Source organism: Leucopleurus acutus, assembly GCF_964270905.1.
Source record: "Leucopleurus acutus genome assembly, chromosome: 17".
Taxonomy (NCBI): Eukaryota; Metazoa; Chordata; class Mammalia; order Artiodactyla; family Delphinidae; genus Leucopleurus; species Leucopleurus acutus.
Window position 1 is genome coordinate 47,617,717 of NC_139159.1, and position 14,498 is coordinate 47,632,214.

Sequence of the window (14,498 nt, forward strand, 5' to 3'; positions counted from 1 at the left end):
TCAGCGCCATTTTCCCAACATCATTTGCTCACTTTGCATCTCTGTGTCACATTTTGGTAATTCTTGGAATATTTCAAACTTTTTCATTATTATTATATTTGTTATGGCGATCTGCGATCAGTGATCTTTCATGTTACTATTGTCATTGTTTTGGGTGCCATGAACCGTACCCATATATGACAGCTAACTTAATTGATAAATATGTATGGGTTCTGACCACTCCACCAATGGGCTGTTCCCCCATCTCTCTCCCTTCTCCTCGGGCCCCCCTATTCCCTAAGACACAACAATATTGAAATTAGGCCAATTAATAACCCTACAATGGCCTCTTAAATGTTTAAGTGAAAAGAAAAATTGTACATCTCTCACTTTAAATCAAAAGGTAGAAATGATTAAGCTTAGTGAGGAAGGTACATTGAAAGCTAGGGCAGGCTGAAAGGCTAGGCCTTTTGTGCCATTTAGCCAAGCTGTGAACACAAAGGAAAAAGTCTTGAAAGAAATTAAAAGTCCTACTCCAGTGAGCACATGAATGATAAGAAAGCATAACAGACTATTGCTGATATGCAGAAAGCTGTAGTAGTTTGTATAGAAGATCAAAACAGCCACAACATTCCCTCAAGCCAAAGCCTAATCCAGAACAAGGCCCTAACTATCTTTAATTCTACAAAGGCTGAGAGAGGTGAGGACACTGCAGAAGAAAAGTCTGACGCCAGCAGAGTTGGTTCATGAGCTTTAAGGAGAGAAGCCGTCTCCGTAACATAAAAAAGCAAGGTGATGCAGCAAGTGCTGATGTAGAAGCTGCAGCAAGTTATCCAGAAGATCTAGTTAAGATGCTTAATGAAGGTGGCTACACTAAATAATAGATTTTTAATACAGATGAAACACCTTATATTGGAAGAAGATGCTGTTCAGGACTCTCATAGCTAGAGAGGAGAAGTCAATGCCTGGCTTTGAAGCTTCAAAGGACAGGATGACCCTCTTACTAGGGGCCAATGCAGCTGGTGACCTGAAGTTGAAGCCAATGCTCATTTACCATTCCAAAAATCCTAGGGCCCTTAGGAATTAGGCTAAATCTACTCTGCCTGTGCTCTATAAATGGAACAACAAATCCTGGATGACAGCACATCTATTTACAACATAGCTTACTGAATATTTTAAGCCCACTGTTGAGACCTACTGCTCAGAAAAAGAAAAGATTCCTTTCAAAATATTACTGGCTCATTGACAATGCACCTGGTGACCCAAGAGCTCTGATGGAGATGTAGGACAAGATGCCTGCAAACACAACACCCATTCTGCAGCCCACAGATCAAGAAGTCGTTTCAAATTTCAAGTCTTATGATTTAAGAAATACATTCTGTAAGGCTATAGCTGCCACAGACAATGAGTCCTCTGATGAATCTGGACAAAGTAAATTGAGAACCTCCTGGAAAGGATTCACCATCCTAGATGCCATTAAGAACATTCAGTTTCATGGGAAGTGGTCAAAATATCAACATTAACAGGAGTTGGAAAGAAGCTGATTCCAACTGTCATGGATGACTCTGTGGAGTTCAAGACTTCAGTGGAGAAGGTAACTACAGAAATGGTGGAAAGAGCAAGAGAACTAGAAGTGCAGCCTGAAGATGTGACTGAATTGCTGCAATCTCATGATAAAACTTTCATGAATGAGTAGTTGCTTCTGATGGATAAGCAAAGAAAGTGGTTTCTTGAGATGGAATCTACTCCTGTTGAAGATGCTATGAAGACTGTTGAAATGACAACAAAGGATGTAGAATATTACATAAACTTAGTTGATAAAGCAGTGGCAGGATTTGAAAGGACTGACTCCAATTCTGAAAGAAGTTCTACTGTGGGTAAAATGCTACCAAACTGCATTGCACGTGAAATCATTCGTGAAAGGAAGAGCCAATTGATACGGCAAACTTCACTGTTGTCGTATTTTAAGAAATTCCCACAGCCACCCCAGCCTTCAGTAACCACCACCCTGATCAGTCAGCAGCCACCAACATCCAGGCAAGACCCTCCACTGGCAAAAAGATTATGACTTGCTGAAGGCTCACATGATTAAAATTTTTTAGCAATAAAGTATTTTTAAATTCAGGTAGATACTTAATATACAGTATAGTGTAAACATAACTTTTATATGCAGTGGGAAACCCCAAAATTCATGTCTTGCTTTATTGTGATATTTGCTTTATTGCGGTGGTCTGGAAGCGAACCTACAACATCTCCAAGGTATGCCTGTACTTCCCCAAGACAATTTCTCTAACGAGAACTGTGGGAATTTCTTTAAAAAGAACACACACATTTAAAAAAGCTTATTAACTTGTACTCCTAATGGTAGTCTATGAGGGCCTTTATATGTTCCAGTTTTTGTTATAATTCCTATTTCTTTGAATAACATTAGGTTAAAGATATTTTCTACTCATTGGGCATCTGCATTTCTTCTTTTATAAATTGCAGTTCTCTTCTGTCCTTTTATTACTGATTTGTAACATTTTACACAAAATAATCTAGAATTTCTAAGACATTACATTTCCATCAGAGGTTATAGGTACCCAGAACCATCCCACCCTCTTTCATCCATTCACCTTTCCTCAGCAGCTCATTTCTCTGACGTACTTCTGGGTGAATACTATTAGGGCTAGTAAGAGAGCAATGGGAATTCTGACTTGAATGTTACCTACAGCCTTACACTATTACTACTAGTACGTACATTTTCTTCCTTTGCTGAAAGGACTTACCTACAGCTGTGTTTGTCCCACCAACATTTATATCATTTTCATCATCAAATTCAATCCTGACTCCTTTTCCATTGCCTGCTGAGACCCCACAACCTCCGCTTCGACAGAGAGAAATCGGAACAACACCATAGACATAAGCTAACATAATAGGAACACCAATACCTAAAGAGGAATTAAATTGGTCATTACAAACCAAAAAATAAATTACAGAAACACACATTTCAGAAAATCTTTTCAAGAGAAGGTGTACAGGAGAAAAGTGTTAGGGTTCTGCAACTCTTGCCAAAAGCGGATTTACCCAACTATTAAAGGATGCAAGCAGATTCAAAGCTTCTAGCCTCAGGTGACACATATGAGGTTAAAAAAAAGATGTAAATCTTTTTTCTTTTTCAGTGCCAGGGTTCTAAACGGTGTTTTGGTGGGGAGGAAGGGATATTAACCACTAATAATTTACCAACTATCCCTAAGGCTAGGCTCTTGAGTTTATATTACTTTTAACCAATATAGTTACAGAATGAGAGGCTATCTGTAGGCTCAAACTGCCCCTAAATAAATAAAGTAACTCTCTTATCTTCAACAATATAATGCTCTGTTTTTCAAAATTCTTCCACAAAACTTTAATTCTATAAAATTTGAGGTAATTAGAATTTTTAAGCATTTCTTACCTACAGTTACTGCAGCTACAACTGGAGATACGATTACAGACAATGTTACACCACCTGCTATGGCCAAATTCCGTTTGTGCTTTGAAACATCCTTGCCTTCATATCGATTGTGAATCTTGAATTAAAAAGAAAAATGGGGGTGATGGGTTAAAGAAAAAACACATTACATATTTAATTTAAATGAAATAGACCTACATTTGTTAGAAGTTTAAAGTGATTTACCTTATAATTTCATAGTTAAGTGTCCAAATTCAAGGTAAACATATTATTGTTCTTAAACCATATTCTTATATATAATTTGCTCCTTATTAATAGTTTGGTTACATAAGACAGTGATTTAATAGATTTTACTCTGTGTTTAATCAATCTTGAGCAAAAGTAGTCCTTATAATCTTATTCAAGAACAGTATAAATCATGTTTTGAGCAAAGAAGAAGGAATTAAGAACATTATTTTCAACATAGTTATGAGTTGGATGTTAGATCAACAGGATTACTTCTAAGAAATGTATCATTCCACAGAATTCTAAATAAGCATCCCTAATTAGTTGGCTTCTAGGAGAGGTTTACACAGTCTCTAAAAAAAAAAAAAAACCTGACCTTAAAAAGCAGTACTAATAAGCAAACATCACTAAATAGAATCAATTTTTTTCTCAGATCCCTTTTTATGAAGAAAAATGTTATCAAATGACTCAGGACCCTGGGCTCTCATTTATAGCTCAAAGTAAGGGGTACAGAGAGAAAAAAAGAACAAATAATGTTGCCAGAGGACAGGAGTTAGATCTACTTGGCATCTTTGTAGAGTACAGGTGTTGTTAATAAACAGAACTTAATATCACCATGAAAGTTACTTGTGAGATTATTATATGAACTTCAGGAAATAGCTCAGTATCTTTGTTCTTGTGATTTTCAAGGGCTAAAGCTAATAAAGTACATTTCCCCCTGTTTCAAGACAGATTCAAAACAGCCTCAAAAGGGTACAGGTAGTCTCTAAAGTAAAATACTTGACTTAAAAACAATATTACAGATGAGGCATAATAAAGTAATCTATCATTATTATGTGGTTATTTTGAAGGCTGTAAAGTACAATGAGTCTTATGGGATGTATTAAACAGTGAAAAAGCTGGGATGGGGAGGTGGGCAAAACATGCATGGGGAAAGGAACATTTCTATTTCCTAGTCAGAATTCTGTTTCCCAGAACTGACTATATGTTCCAGGGAATGGGTCTCTACACTTCCTAAATAGTCCATACAGGCAGAGATGGCAGACCTTCCCAAAGTACCTTTCATTATCCTTCAGTACTCTAGCTAATACCTGTTCCTCACCACCCTCATTCCTACAAAACTCAGCACTGAAGCAGAAAAAAGACAAAGCTACAAACTGATGGAGCAGACTTGCAAAGGCAGGCTGCCAGGAGAAAGAGTCTTCCAGATAATTCCACATCCTCAAGCACCAATGTTCAACTACAGTGATCATATCATCCCACTACTTCTGGTTCAACTTAATTTTTTCTGTTTTACTATTTTGTGCCACATTTGCTATTTGTTTGTAAAGAAAGGCTCAGCTTTTAGGTACTTTATCAATTTAATAGGTTTTCCTGGGCTGGTTTATAACCCTACACACCCCAGAGAACACTGTTTCAGTGGAAAACTAATTCATCAACTTGCAACCATTTGAGTACAGGTTTGAAAAAAGGAGACTCGTTACTGCACCTAAGACTGAACAATGAGGTAAATAATCTCTCCTCTATAAATTATTTGTAGGTGTATGCAGTACAACAGTCTTTCTTTCCCTTCTACTTCTAAGTATCTGAATAGTTTTCTTTTCGGCAAAACCTTGCTTTGGACAACTTACGAAAAATTATTATAATCAGTATTATGTTTGGGACTTTAAACAATTACCTTCTGAAATAAACATTCGGCCCATAAATATGTTTGTCCTCAGTCTCAAGCTAATTTAAAAAATAGTATGTACTGTTATTTCTGATTATAAAAGTAATATGTGTTGAACATAAAAAAACATGGCTGTTGTATGAAAGAGGATCAGCCTTGTCTTGAGTCCTGAAAGTCAGAACTAGAATTAAATGAAACAATTAAAAGGGAAATGGATTCTGACTCAACATAAGAATTTTCTAACACTTACAGCTCCCTGGCAACAGAATGGGCTGCCTCATGAGTTGGTGGTTTCCCCATCACTGAAGTGCCCAAATGGATAGCTTGAAATTTATCAGGGATCTTATATAAAGAATTTGTGCATCTGGGTTTAAATCCCAGCTCTGCTTCTTCCTGTGTAACTAAAGATAAATTACATAAATTTTCCTAAACTTCAATATTCTAACATATAAATTGCTGTGAGGCTAAAATGAGTCAAAGTATATAAAACATCTACCACACAGTTAGAACTCAACAAATGTTAGTTCCCCTTTTTAAAATTCCTATACTTTGTTCTGCTTGGCTACAGGGTTGGGATTAGATAATTTCTGAGGTTACTTCTCAATTCTGATAGTCTACTAATTTAGGCAGCAGCAGACTTCTTAGCCACTTTGTACATTATCCCTTTAATCTTTCAAAAAAGAATTATTTGCTTAGCCAATGAAGTATCACTCAGGCCAGTGGCAAGTATTAGGTGTTCAGACTTTCACAAAATTGTTGTAATCTACAAAATAGTGTATTTACTAATAGCAGTAATCTGAAGAAAACAAAAGCTTTGACTTCAAGTTGGAAATAATTCAGGAACTGGCTAATTATTCTTTGCCTGAGGGCATATGTTATTTCTCTATTAACCTTATAGACCTGACTTTACAAGGACATACCCATGAGAAAAAATGTCAGGTGTGGATTCTTTAATATTTTATATGTAAAGTTTATAATGCAAATGTACTGAAGATTCAGATAATTTTAAAGCAAGTCTACTTTTTATGCATACATATAAGCTTGCCAAACACTGAAAATTTATTACCTTATGAAAAAACAGTAACCGTTTTACACTTAAGATACCAAAAATGACCTTTGTCTTTCAAAACAAATAAATAAAAAAACAAAACAAACACAAAGCAAAACCATCAATCCTAAATCTAAAGATTTAAAATAAGATAATAAATTAACAAGGAATCAAGCATTTTACCTTACGGCCCACATATACAGGAATGCCAATAATCATGGCAGGGATAGCAATGCCAGCTATTAAAGCAATTCCTACGGGAGCACCAACAAGTGTTCCCAGCTGCCACAATATTTTCTTCTTTCGGCTCCAGGGTTTCTTCCCCCAAAAAGTACATCCTGATGGACTAAAGGAAAAAATTACAATGTAAAGTAACTGTTGCAAAACATCACAGTAACAATTTACTACAATACATTCAGCAATAACTATAAAAGAATTCTCAAATTTAGGAATGAGGATTTTTTTCCCCTTTCTTTGAATTCTGAGTTTACTAAAAGCTAAAATATCAAGGTAAGCACCACCATAAATTACATTAAAAGGATACCGATAACTGGGATTCAGGTTAAACATTTATCCCTAGTCCTCCATTAGCTTCAAAACCTTAGGTTAGTTTTGGAAGAGTAAATTAATGCAAAATATGCTTATTTTATCCCTGTTTTAGGCACATAATTATCTGATTAGATCATAAACTCACTCAGTGGCCTAAATGAGGAAATTTATGAGAAAATTAAATGGAAATATTTATGACCTACCATAATTACATGGGGTATTAAATGCTAACTTTCTAGCTTAACAAAAAACAAAGCCGGGAATTCCCTGTCAGTCCAGTGGTTAGGACTTGGCGCTTTCACTGTCAGGCCCAGGTTCAATTCCTGGTCGGGGAACTAAGATTCCACAAGCTACGTGGTACAGCCAAAAAACAAACAAACAAAACAAAGCCAAACAAAAAAAAAGAAGAAATTTCCATTTCCTATTTTTGACTAGTTATTAATCTCAAATGACTGGCACAATAATTGGGTTCCTATTAAATTTATGTAGCTAGAATAAAATAGATCTCTTCAAGTATCATATAAATTCCAAGCTTAAGAATACTAAGGATAATGCTGTTTCCAAAAAAAGTCCTTTTGTCTTACAATATAAAATTATATTTAGATATAAATAGCCCCTTCTATAAGCTTACCTTAGATAATGTAAATCCGAGATTTCTTTCATACACAACCAACAAAACTCACAACCACAGACAGCACATGTCATGTGATTACAGCTCCCATCATTCATCTTTATTATATAAGCAGCACACCGTGGACATGGTTTTATATCATCAGCTATTAAGAAAATAGACATGTTTAGTATACAAGACTGGTCTAAAAATAACAATTTCTAGTAGATAATTATAGCACTGCCAAAATATCTTAACATGTATGGTTTGTTAACCGATAGATTTAGCCTGCTAATTTTAGTATATAAAGCACTTTTTTTTCCCTTCCAAGGAAAGGAACATATTTTACATTAAATTTTCAAACTGTAAACATTTTTCCAACAGTAGGAGAACAATGAGAATAAAGAATAACAAAATAATAAAAAGAGAAATGAGAACCAAGGGCAGCTCGAGGCAAACCGGGAACTATATAAAGTTTGTCTTTGTCCCCACCCCATAGCTGTCTTCAATGAGCAGCACTTCAAGTTCTAGGACTTTTCTAACCATCTCCACTTAAATTAAATGTAGATATTCTGTATACTATTCCTTTAGTGAATGAATACTAACAGCAAGTGACAATTTGACAGTAACCTGAAGCACTACATAAAAATAGCACTATGAGTTTACTCCTCTCTTCTAGGTAACATCAACTATAGGCACTGTAAAAATAATACAGGTATCTGTAGAAAAGCAGCCTTTTTCTCGTATTTTAATTCATACAATAGATAGATGGGCCTTGCAAAGAATCAGAACTCAGATAAAAGGGAGGAGGTAAGAGGTTAAGTACGGGTTGTATGGTTATAAACACTTAATGGAAAATAGTTTCAGAATTAAAGCAACCATTTGTTGGTTATGCTCATGACTGTTTTTAATTAGTTAACTTCGTCCATTTTATTCATTTATTCAAATGCTGTGGTATGCTTCGTGTATAGTAATATGGTTACAATGCACAAAGATGCCAAGTTACAATCAAGTGGTACATAACTTTAGGAATCGCTGACACAGAATAAGAGTTATCTCAAATTATGCAACTATTTTGAACTTTGGCATCTATTTAAATAGCAACCAGTAATTATTTACTGTTACTAGTAATCACCTGTATTTTCGAACTACACATAAGACAGTTAAGAAAAGATATGTATAGTGCAAGCCACTGAATTCAAGTATTTGTTTCAATTTCTTACATGATAAGCATTAAGCTATATTCTATTTTCCCTTCTACAAGTTTTATGGTCAAATTTTACCTGTGCTTTATCAGTGAATTCAGGTTTCCTTAGCGCTTCATTTAGGGCCAAAGCTGTTTTTTAACTTAAGAACTGGTCGATGCTCACAATTACTGTTTTAACGATTCAAACATTTTTGAGCAAACTGACAACTCTATGCAGCCAGACCAAAACACATAATTACTAGAATATAAAAATTTAAAAATCCATAAGTCATGATTTAAACGATCCAAAGAACACAAAGTCTGCATGAAAATGTTTTTAACACTGGGCATGAATGAAAAAAAGCTGGCTTTTATAGCTAATATAATAGCTAGTACATTAAAGAAATGCTAATACTCTGCTTAAGTGGCATATTAATTGATAAACTTCCTCATTTCAGAGTATTCTCAAATAGTAAATATCCCAATTAGTGGTGAGAGTAAAAAGACTCAGGCTTTGGCTCTGACATATGCAATCTTCAGAACAAACTGACAGGTGATATTCCCATTCATTTTCATGGTTCTAAAAACACAAAAAGGCCTTTTAATATGCTAAGATTACATGTTAGAGAATTAACACCATAAGCAATCTAATGATATGTGTCTCTTTTATATATTTGTACTTGCATGCTTTCACTCTCTGCATACTTGTTTGTCTACAAAAAGCTGTTTTGTCTGCTTTGTCTCGTTTCTGGAACAACAAACTGGAAAAAAAAAATTTTTACTGTGCACATTAGATAATGTATTTCTCTCAAAATAGCCTCCAAATGCAAAAATCCTAAATAAAACTGTTTTAATGATTAGATGGTCAAATGATGCCCCACTCCCCAAGCATCAATTAATCCACAGCTCCTTTATACAAAAAAAAAAAAAAAAGTTTTCCATTTCTATTTAAAGTGTTTGGCAAAGCTTTTGTCTTTTTAAATTACTGTATTTCTATTTGTTGTTAAAATATGTGCCATTGTCATATTAAGAAAAAAACACTGGGTTACCAAATATTACGTTCTCAAAAATTGTTTTTAAACTCCCCTGCCCCTGCAACATTGCCTATAAAGACTTAAAACAAAATGTTAACAGTGAATATCTTTATGGGTGGTAGTAATAGGGGATAGGGGTAGGTGGGGAGCTGAGCCAATTAAATATATTTTTATAAAGGGGGAGAAACATGGTAACAAAAATGAAAAATATGTGTTTCATTTAAAATGCAGTAACTCAAAGTGTGTTAACTCCCTGGTAGCTATAAGAGTCTCATGTAGATGCAATACTGTCAGAGTTTAAAGACAAATATAATCATATAGAAATTATTTAATGTACCATATAATTAAGCGTACTTATTTAACTTCAGGTAACTGATTAGAAAGAAGTAGCCAACCAATTATTATTATTATACCAAGCAATTATTATTAAAAGTGCAGACTATTTTTTAATGTATCATGACAACGAGAGACCAAAAAACACCACGATACCCAGAACAACAGGAATTAATAAAACTATTTCAGATGGTAGTTTACTTTCCTCTTGTCTTTCCACAAGTCAGTGAAAAGCCCAGTTCAAAGTTTTAATTTTTTTATAGATTACATCAAGGAAACTACCACTAAACTTTTGTTCTGAGAGCTTTTATTTTTAGAACACTGTAGGTGAAAATGCATGTACCTTATATTTTCAGAACAATGAGATAAGATTTTTAAATCAACATGGAAAAATTCCAAATGAAGTTTATTTTTTAAAATAATCACCTTGGGAGGGAGGCTATTCCAACAATGCTACTATTTAACTCAAATCATTTGGAAGTTTTTCTTTTATAATTACTTTCAAAGCTACTTTATATATATAAAAAGTCACACTCATGATCATATAAGCACATCTTACTTTGGATCCACACCAAACCAGTGATTCAACTTGGCATGTTACTCTAGGTGTTAAACTTAGCTGCAACGGAACTTTTGGTTATCCCCAGAAATCAAACTCACATTAAAGGGATAATTTTAAGTGAACATATAAGGGTTATGACCAGTAAGGCATTCCAGGACAGCACTGCTAAATAAACATAAAATCCCCCACGATGACTATAAGGAAGACCAACATTCTCTGGGATGTGACTAAATCATGATGTTTACTTTAAAATTAATAACAAAAGTCATCTCTTAGTCATTTCTTTTCTTTTTTTTTTTTTCTTTAATGATGGTTCAGATATATGCAAATCTCTAGCAGGGGACTGTGGTTTCTCTAAGTTTCCCTATCTCATATAGCCAAAGCACTTACTATGAGCTAGGAAATGTTTCAACCTTATGGATTTAAGTATTATTAGTATCTTTATCTTATAGATGAGGCAAGTAACTTGCTCAGGGTCACACAGAGAATAAGTGAAGAAGCTGGAATTCGAATCCAGACGATGATTCCAGAGTCCATTCTCCTACTCTATATGTCTGTGTGTCCTGTAAGCAATAAATATCCATCCCCACTTAGAGAAGAGGGATATCATTTCCAAGGGGACCACTTAATAGCTATAGCTGACTCTACAGAGGACAGTTTAGGTGTACTCAGGTCCTCTCTGAATTGCTTCTGAACCAATACCTACAGATTATTATTAATACCTTTGGAGTTCTACCCCAAATCTTTAGGAAAGGAAATAAAACAAGTCAACCAGTGAACAAGCAAGAAAATCCATGTCCATTGTATAAAATATTAAGTGTTGAATTTAAAGTTTATTTAATTTTAAATTCAACTTTAAATATTAAGACTTTTTTTTTCTAGTAGCATAAAGTACATGACTATTTTAATACACTGCTGGTAGGAATGTAAATTATTTTCTTGATAAATTTCTGTATTTTCCAAGTTTTTTCCTTTTATAATCAATGAAAAAAGTTAATATTTTTCTAAAAATGACTGAAGTTCCAATAAACAGTGAAAATTCTACGAAATATTAGTTTTTTTGAATTTTTATTCAAAGAACATTAAGATGGTCAGACTTTTTAAAAATTTTTTAAGATTTATGAGATGTATATGTTTGCTCATGTACAGATCTCCAAGTAATTTTTAAATTCCTAGCCAAAGTCACAAAGTTCTTAGTGTACTCCTCACCAAGGTATGATTCTGAATCCCTGATCCTGGAATTGGTAATATCTGTAAATAAAAATTGTATTTCACAAAACATGTAAATGAAAAGGATTCCAAAAATAAATACTGTTTTAAATCTGTAACTGGGTGATATTTATACAATGAGAAATAATCTCTAAGGGTAATATATTCAAAATTAATATATATTTTAAAATAGTTGCTAAGCTTTGCATAAAACACCTTTATAAACATCAGTTTCAGACCACCTTCAGCTATCAGTTATATAAATCATCACTGACACTTCCTTTCTTCCTTTTTTTTTGGACAATAAAATCTTTCCAACTCAATACCACTTTCTTCTACAGAAAGAATGAGTGCTTCTGGGACAGAAATGCTAACACATAAAACACTTTAGAAAATTGAAAGGATATAAGGACTGAATATTACATTTTTAAATTAAAATAACTGGTGTTCTATATGTGTCAAATATTTACTAGAAGAAGTTAGATGTAAATACCTGCTGCTCCAGACTCTTGACTATAACTAATGGACGAAGAACGTATAGTTCTCAGACGTAAACTCTGGGCTCTCTCCTGTCGAGCAGCATCACAGGTCTGATTGGGGTGCCAAATCTGTTTACAGTGGTAGCAAAACTCTGTTCCACAGCCTTCTCGTCCACAAGTTAATTTTGGACAGCTAGCACATCCGAATGCTATCACAGCATACCTTTACAGAACAAGAAAAAAGATTTAAAATGTGATGTAAAATAAGAGATACTCATTAAGTAAAAATACTACCCAATTTAAATGCTATTTCAGAAGTTTTCTACTTATGCATGAGCTAACAGACATAAACCCTAAAACTAGCTATCTCATCAATATAAAAATGGGGAAAAAATAAACAGTTCACAAATGAAGACATATAAATGCCTAAAAAAATTATTAAAGTTTAATTTTCAACTTCTAACTTTCAACTTTTAACTAGGACACCAAACTGTATATATAGCCTAGTCCTAATTTTATAAAAATTCTATTAAGTTAGTATTATATGCACATAGAAAAGACTAAAAAGAAATATACCAAAAGTCTTAACAGTAGTTTCCCTGGTATTAGGGTGTTTTCTTCTTTATATACTTACATATTTCTAATTTTTACAACTACTTGTTAATGCTAAAATCAGAAAGATAAAAAAATTACCTATTTAAAATTATAATGACTATGGATCAGCTACACCTATCAGTTAATGGCAAATGAGGCCAATTCATACATTTTGTGAATATCTTGTGTTTATGCATAAATTCTCATATTTTTGTTTTTAAGATGCATGGCAGAAGTTGTCTTTGGTGCCAATCTCCTAATAAAAGGTACACAAACTCTAACTTCTCCATCAGGAAATTTGTTATTTTGCTTCAGAAAAAAAACCTGAGAACAGCAGATTTGTGACTAATATCTATTTTCTGAGTTAATATTTTTGGCACTTTAAGAATTTCTGACTTAAAATAAATTCTGGGCACTCTTAGACATTTATCCCAGAGAAATGAAAACTTAAGTTTACACAAAAGCCTGTATACAAATGTTTACAGCAGCTTTATTTGTAATAGCCCCAAAACTGGAAACAGCCCAGATGTCCTTCTTCAACAGGTAAATGGTTAAACAAATTGTGATGCATATATACCATGGGATACTACTCAGTAACAAAAAGGAACTACTGATACACTTAACAACTTGGATGAATCTCTGGGGTATTATGCTGAGTGAAAAAAGTCAGTCTCAAAAAGTTACATACTTTATGATTCTTTTTTTTTTTTTTTTTTTGAGGTACGCGTGCCTCTCACTGCTGTGGCCTCTCCCGTTGCGGAGCACAGGCTCCGGACGCACAGGCTCAGCGGCCATGGCTCATGGGCCCAGCCGCTCCGCGGCACGTGGGATCCTCCCGGACCGGGGCACGAACCCATGTCCCCTGCATCGGCAGGCGGACTCTCAACCACTGCACCACCAGGGAAGCCCTATGATTCTATTTATATAACATTTTTGAAATGACAAAATTTTAGAAATGGAAAACAGATCAGTGGTGACCAGCAGTTAGGAATGGGGTGGGGTCAAGGAGCAGGCAGGAGCGAAAAAGAGCAATATGAGGGATATTTGTTGTGATGGAATTGCTCAGTACCTTGACTATGGTGGTAGATATGGATACACAAACCTACAGGTGATAAAATGGTATATAACTAAATACACACAAAAAGATAAATACAAGTAAAACTGGGAAAGCCTGAATAAGAGTCAATATCGATATCCTAGTTGTGATATTGCTTTATAGCCTTGCAAAATGGTACCACGGAGGAAAACTGTTTAAAGGATATAAAGAATATCTCTGTAATATTTCTTACAACTACACATAAATCTACAATCATCTCAATAAAACTTTCAATTAAAAAAGCCTAGTGTTTGAAAGAGAAACAAACAAGTCATCTATGCATAAGAGGCTTTTGTAAATATCAAACATTTTGCCTAGAAATTTAGGGAAGTTTTTCAGGGCTCCTCTTCTTACTGGAATAAAATTTAAATAATTGTTGTAACAGAGATTTTTATTGAATTTCAAGATAATCTATTAAATTATGCAAAATGTTAGGAGTAAGGAAGTTCCTCCAATTTTGGACCTCTTGCTTAGTATCTTAGTATCTCACCCTTT

At 34.2% G+C, this 14,498-nt stretch overlaps 1 protein-coding gene across 3 annotated transcripts in view; it reads right to left on the bottom strand.

Moving 5' to 3' along the window:
- Nucleotides 1-14,498, bottom strand: part of RNF19A (ring finger protein 19A, RBR E3 ubiquitin protein ligase) — a 61,504-nt gene that overhangs the window by 10,793 nt on the left and 36,213 nt on the right. For all 3 annotated transcript variants that reach the window (XM_082858567.1, XM_082858565.1, XM_082858566.1), the window contains 5 exons: nucleotides 12,328-12,536; nucleotides 7,532-7,676; nucleotides 6,535-6,697; nucleotides 3,413-3,527; nucleotides 2,748-2,909 (listed from right to left, as the gene is read on the bottom strand). In XM_082858567.1, the coding sequence (XP_082714693.1) occupies nucleotides 2,748-2,909; nucleotides 3,413-3,527; nucleotides 6,535-6,697; nucleotides 7,532-7,676; nucleotides 12,328-12,536 (794 nt within the window). The remainder of the gene's footprint in view (nucleotides 1-2,747; nucleotides 2,910-3,412; nucleotides 3,528-6,534; nucleotides 6,698-7,531; nucleotides 7,677-12,327; nucleotides 12,537-14,498) is intronic.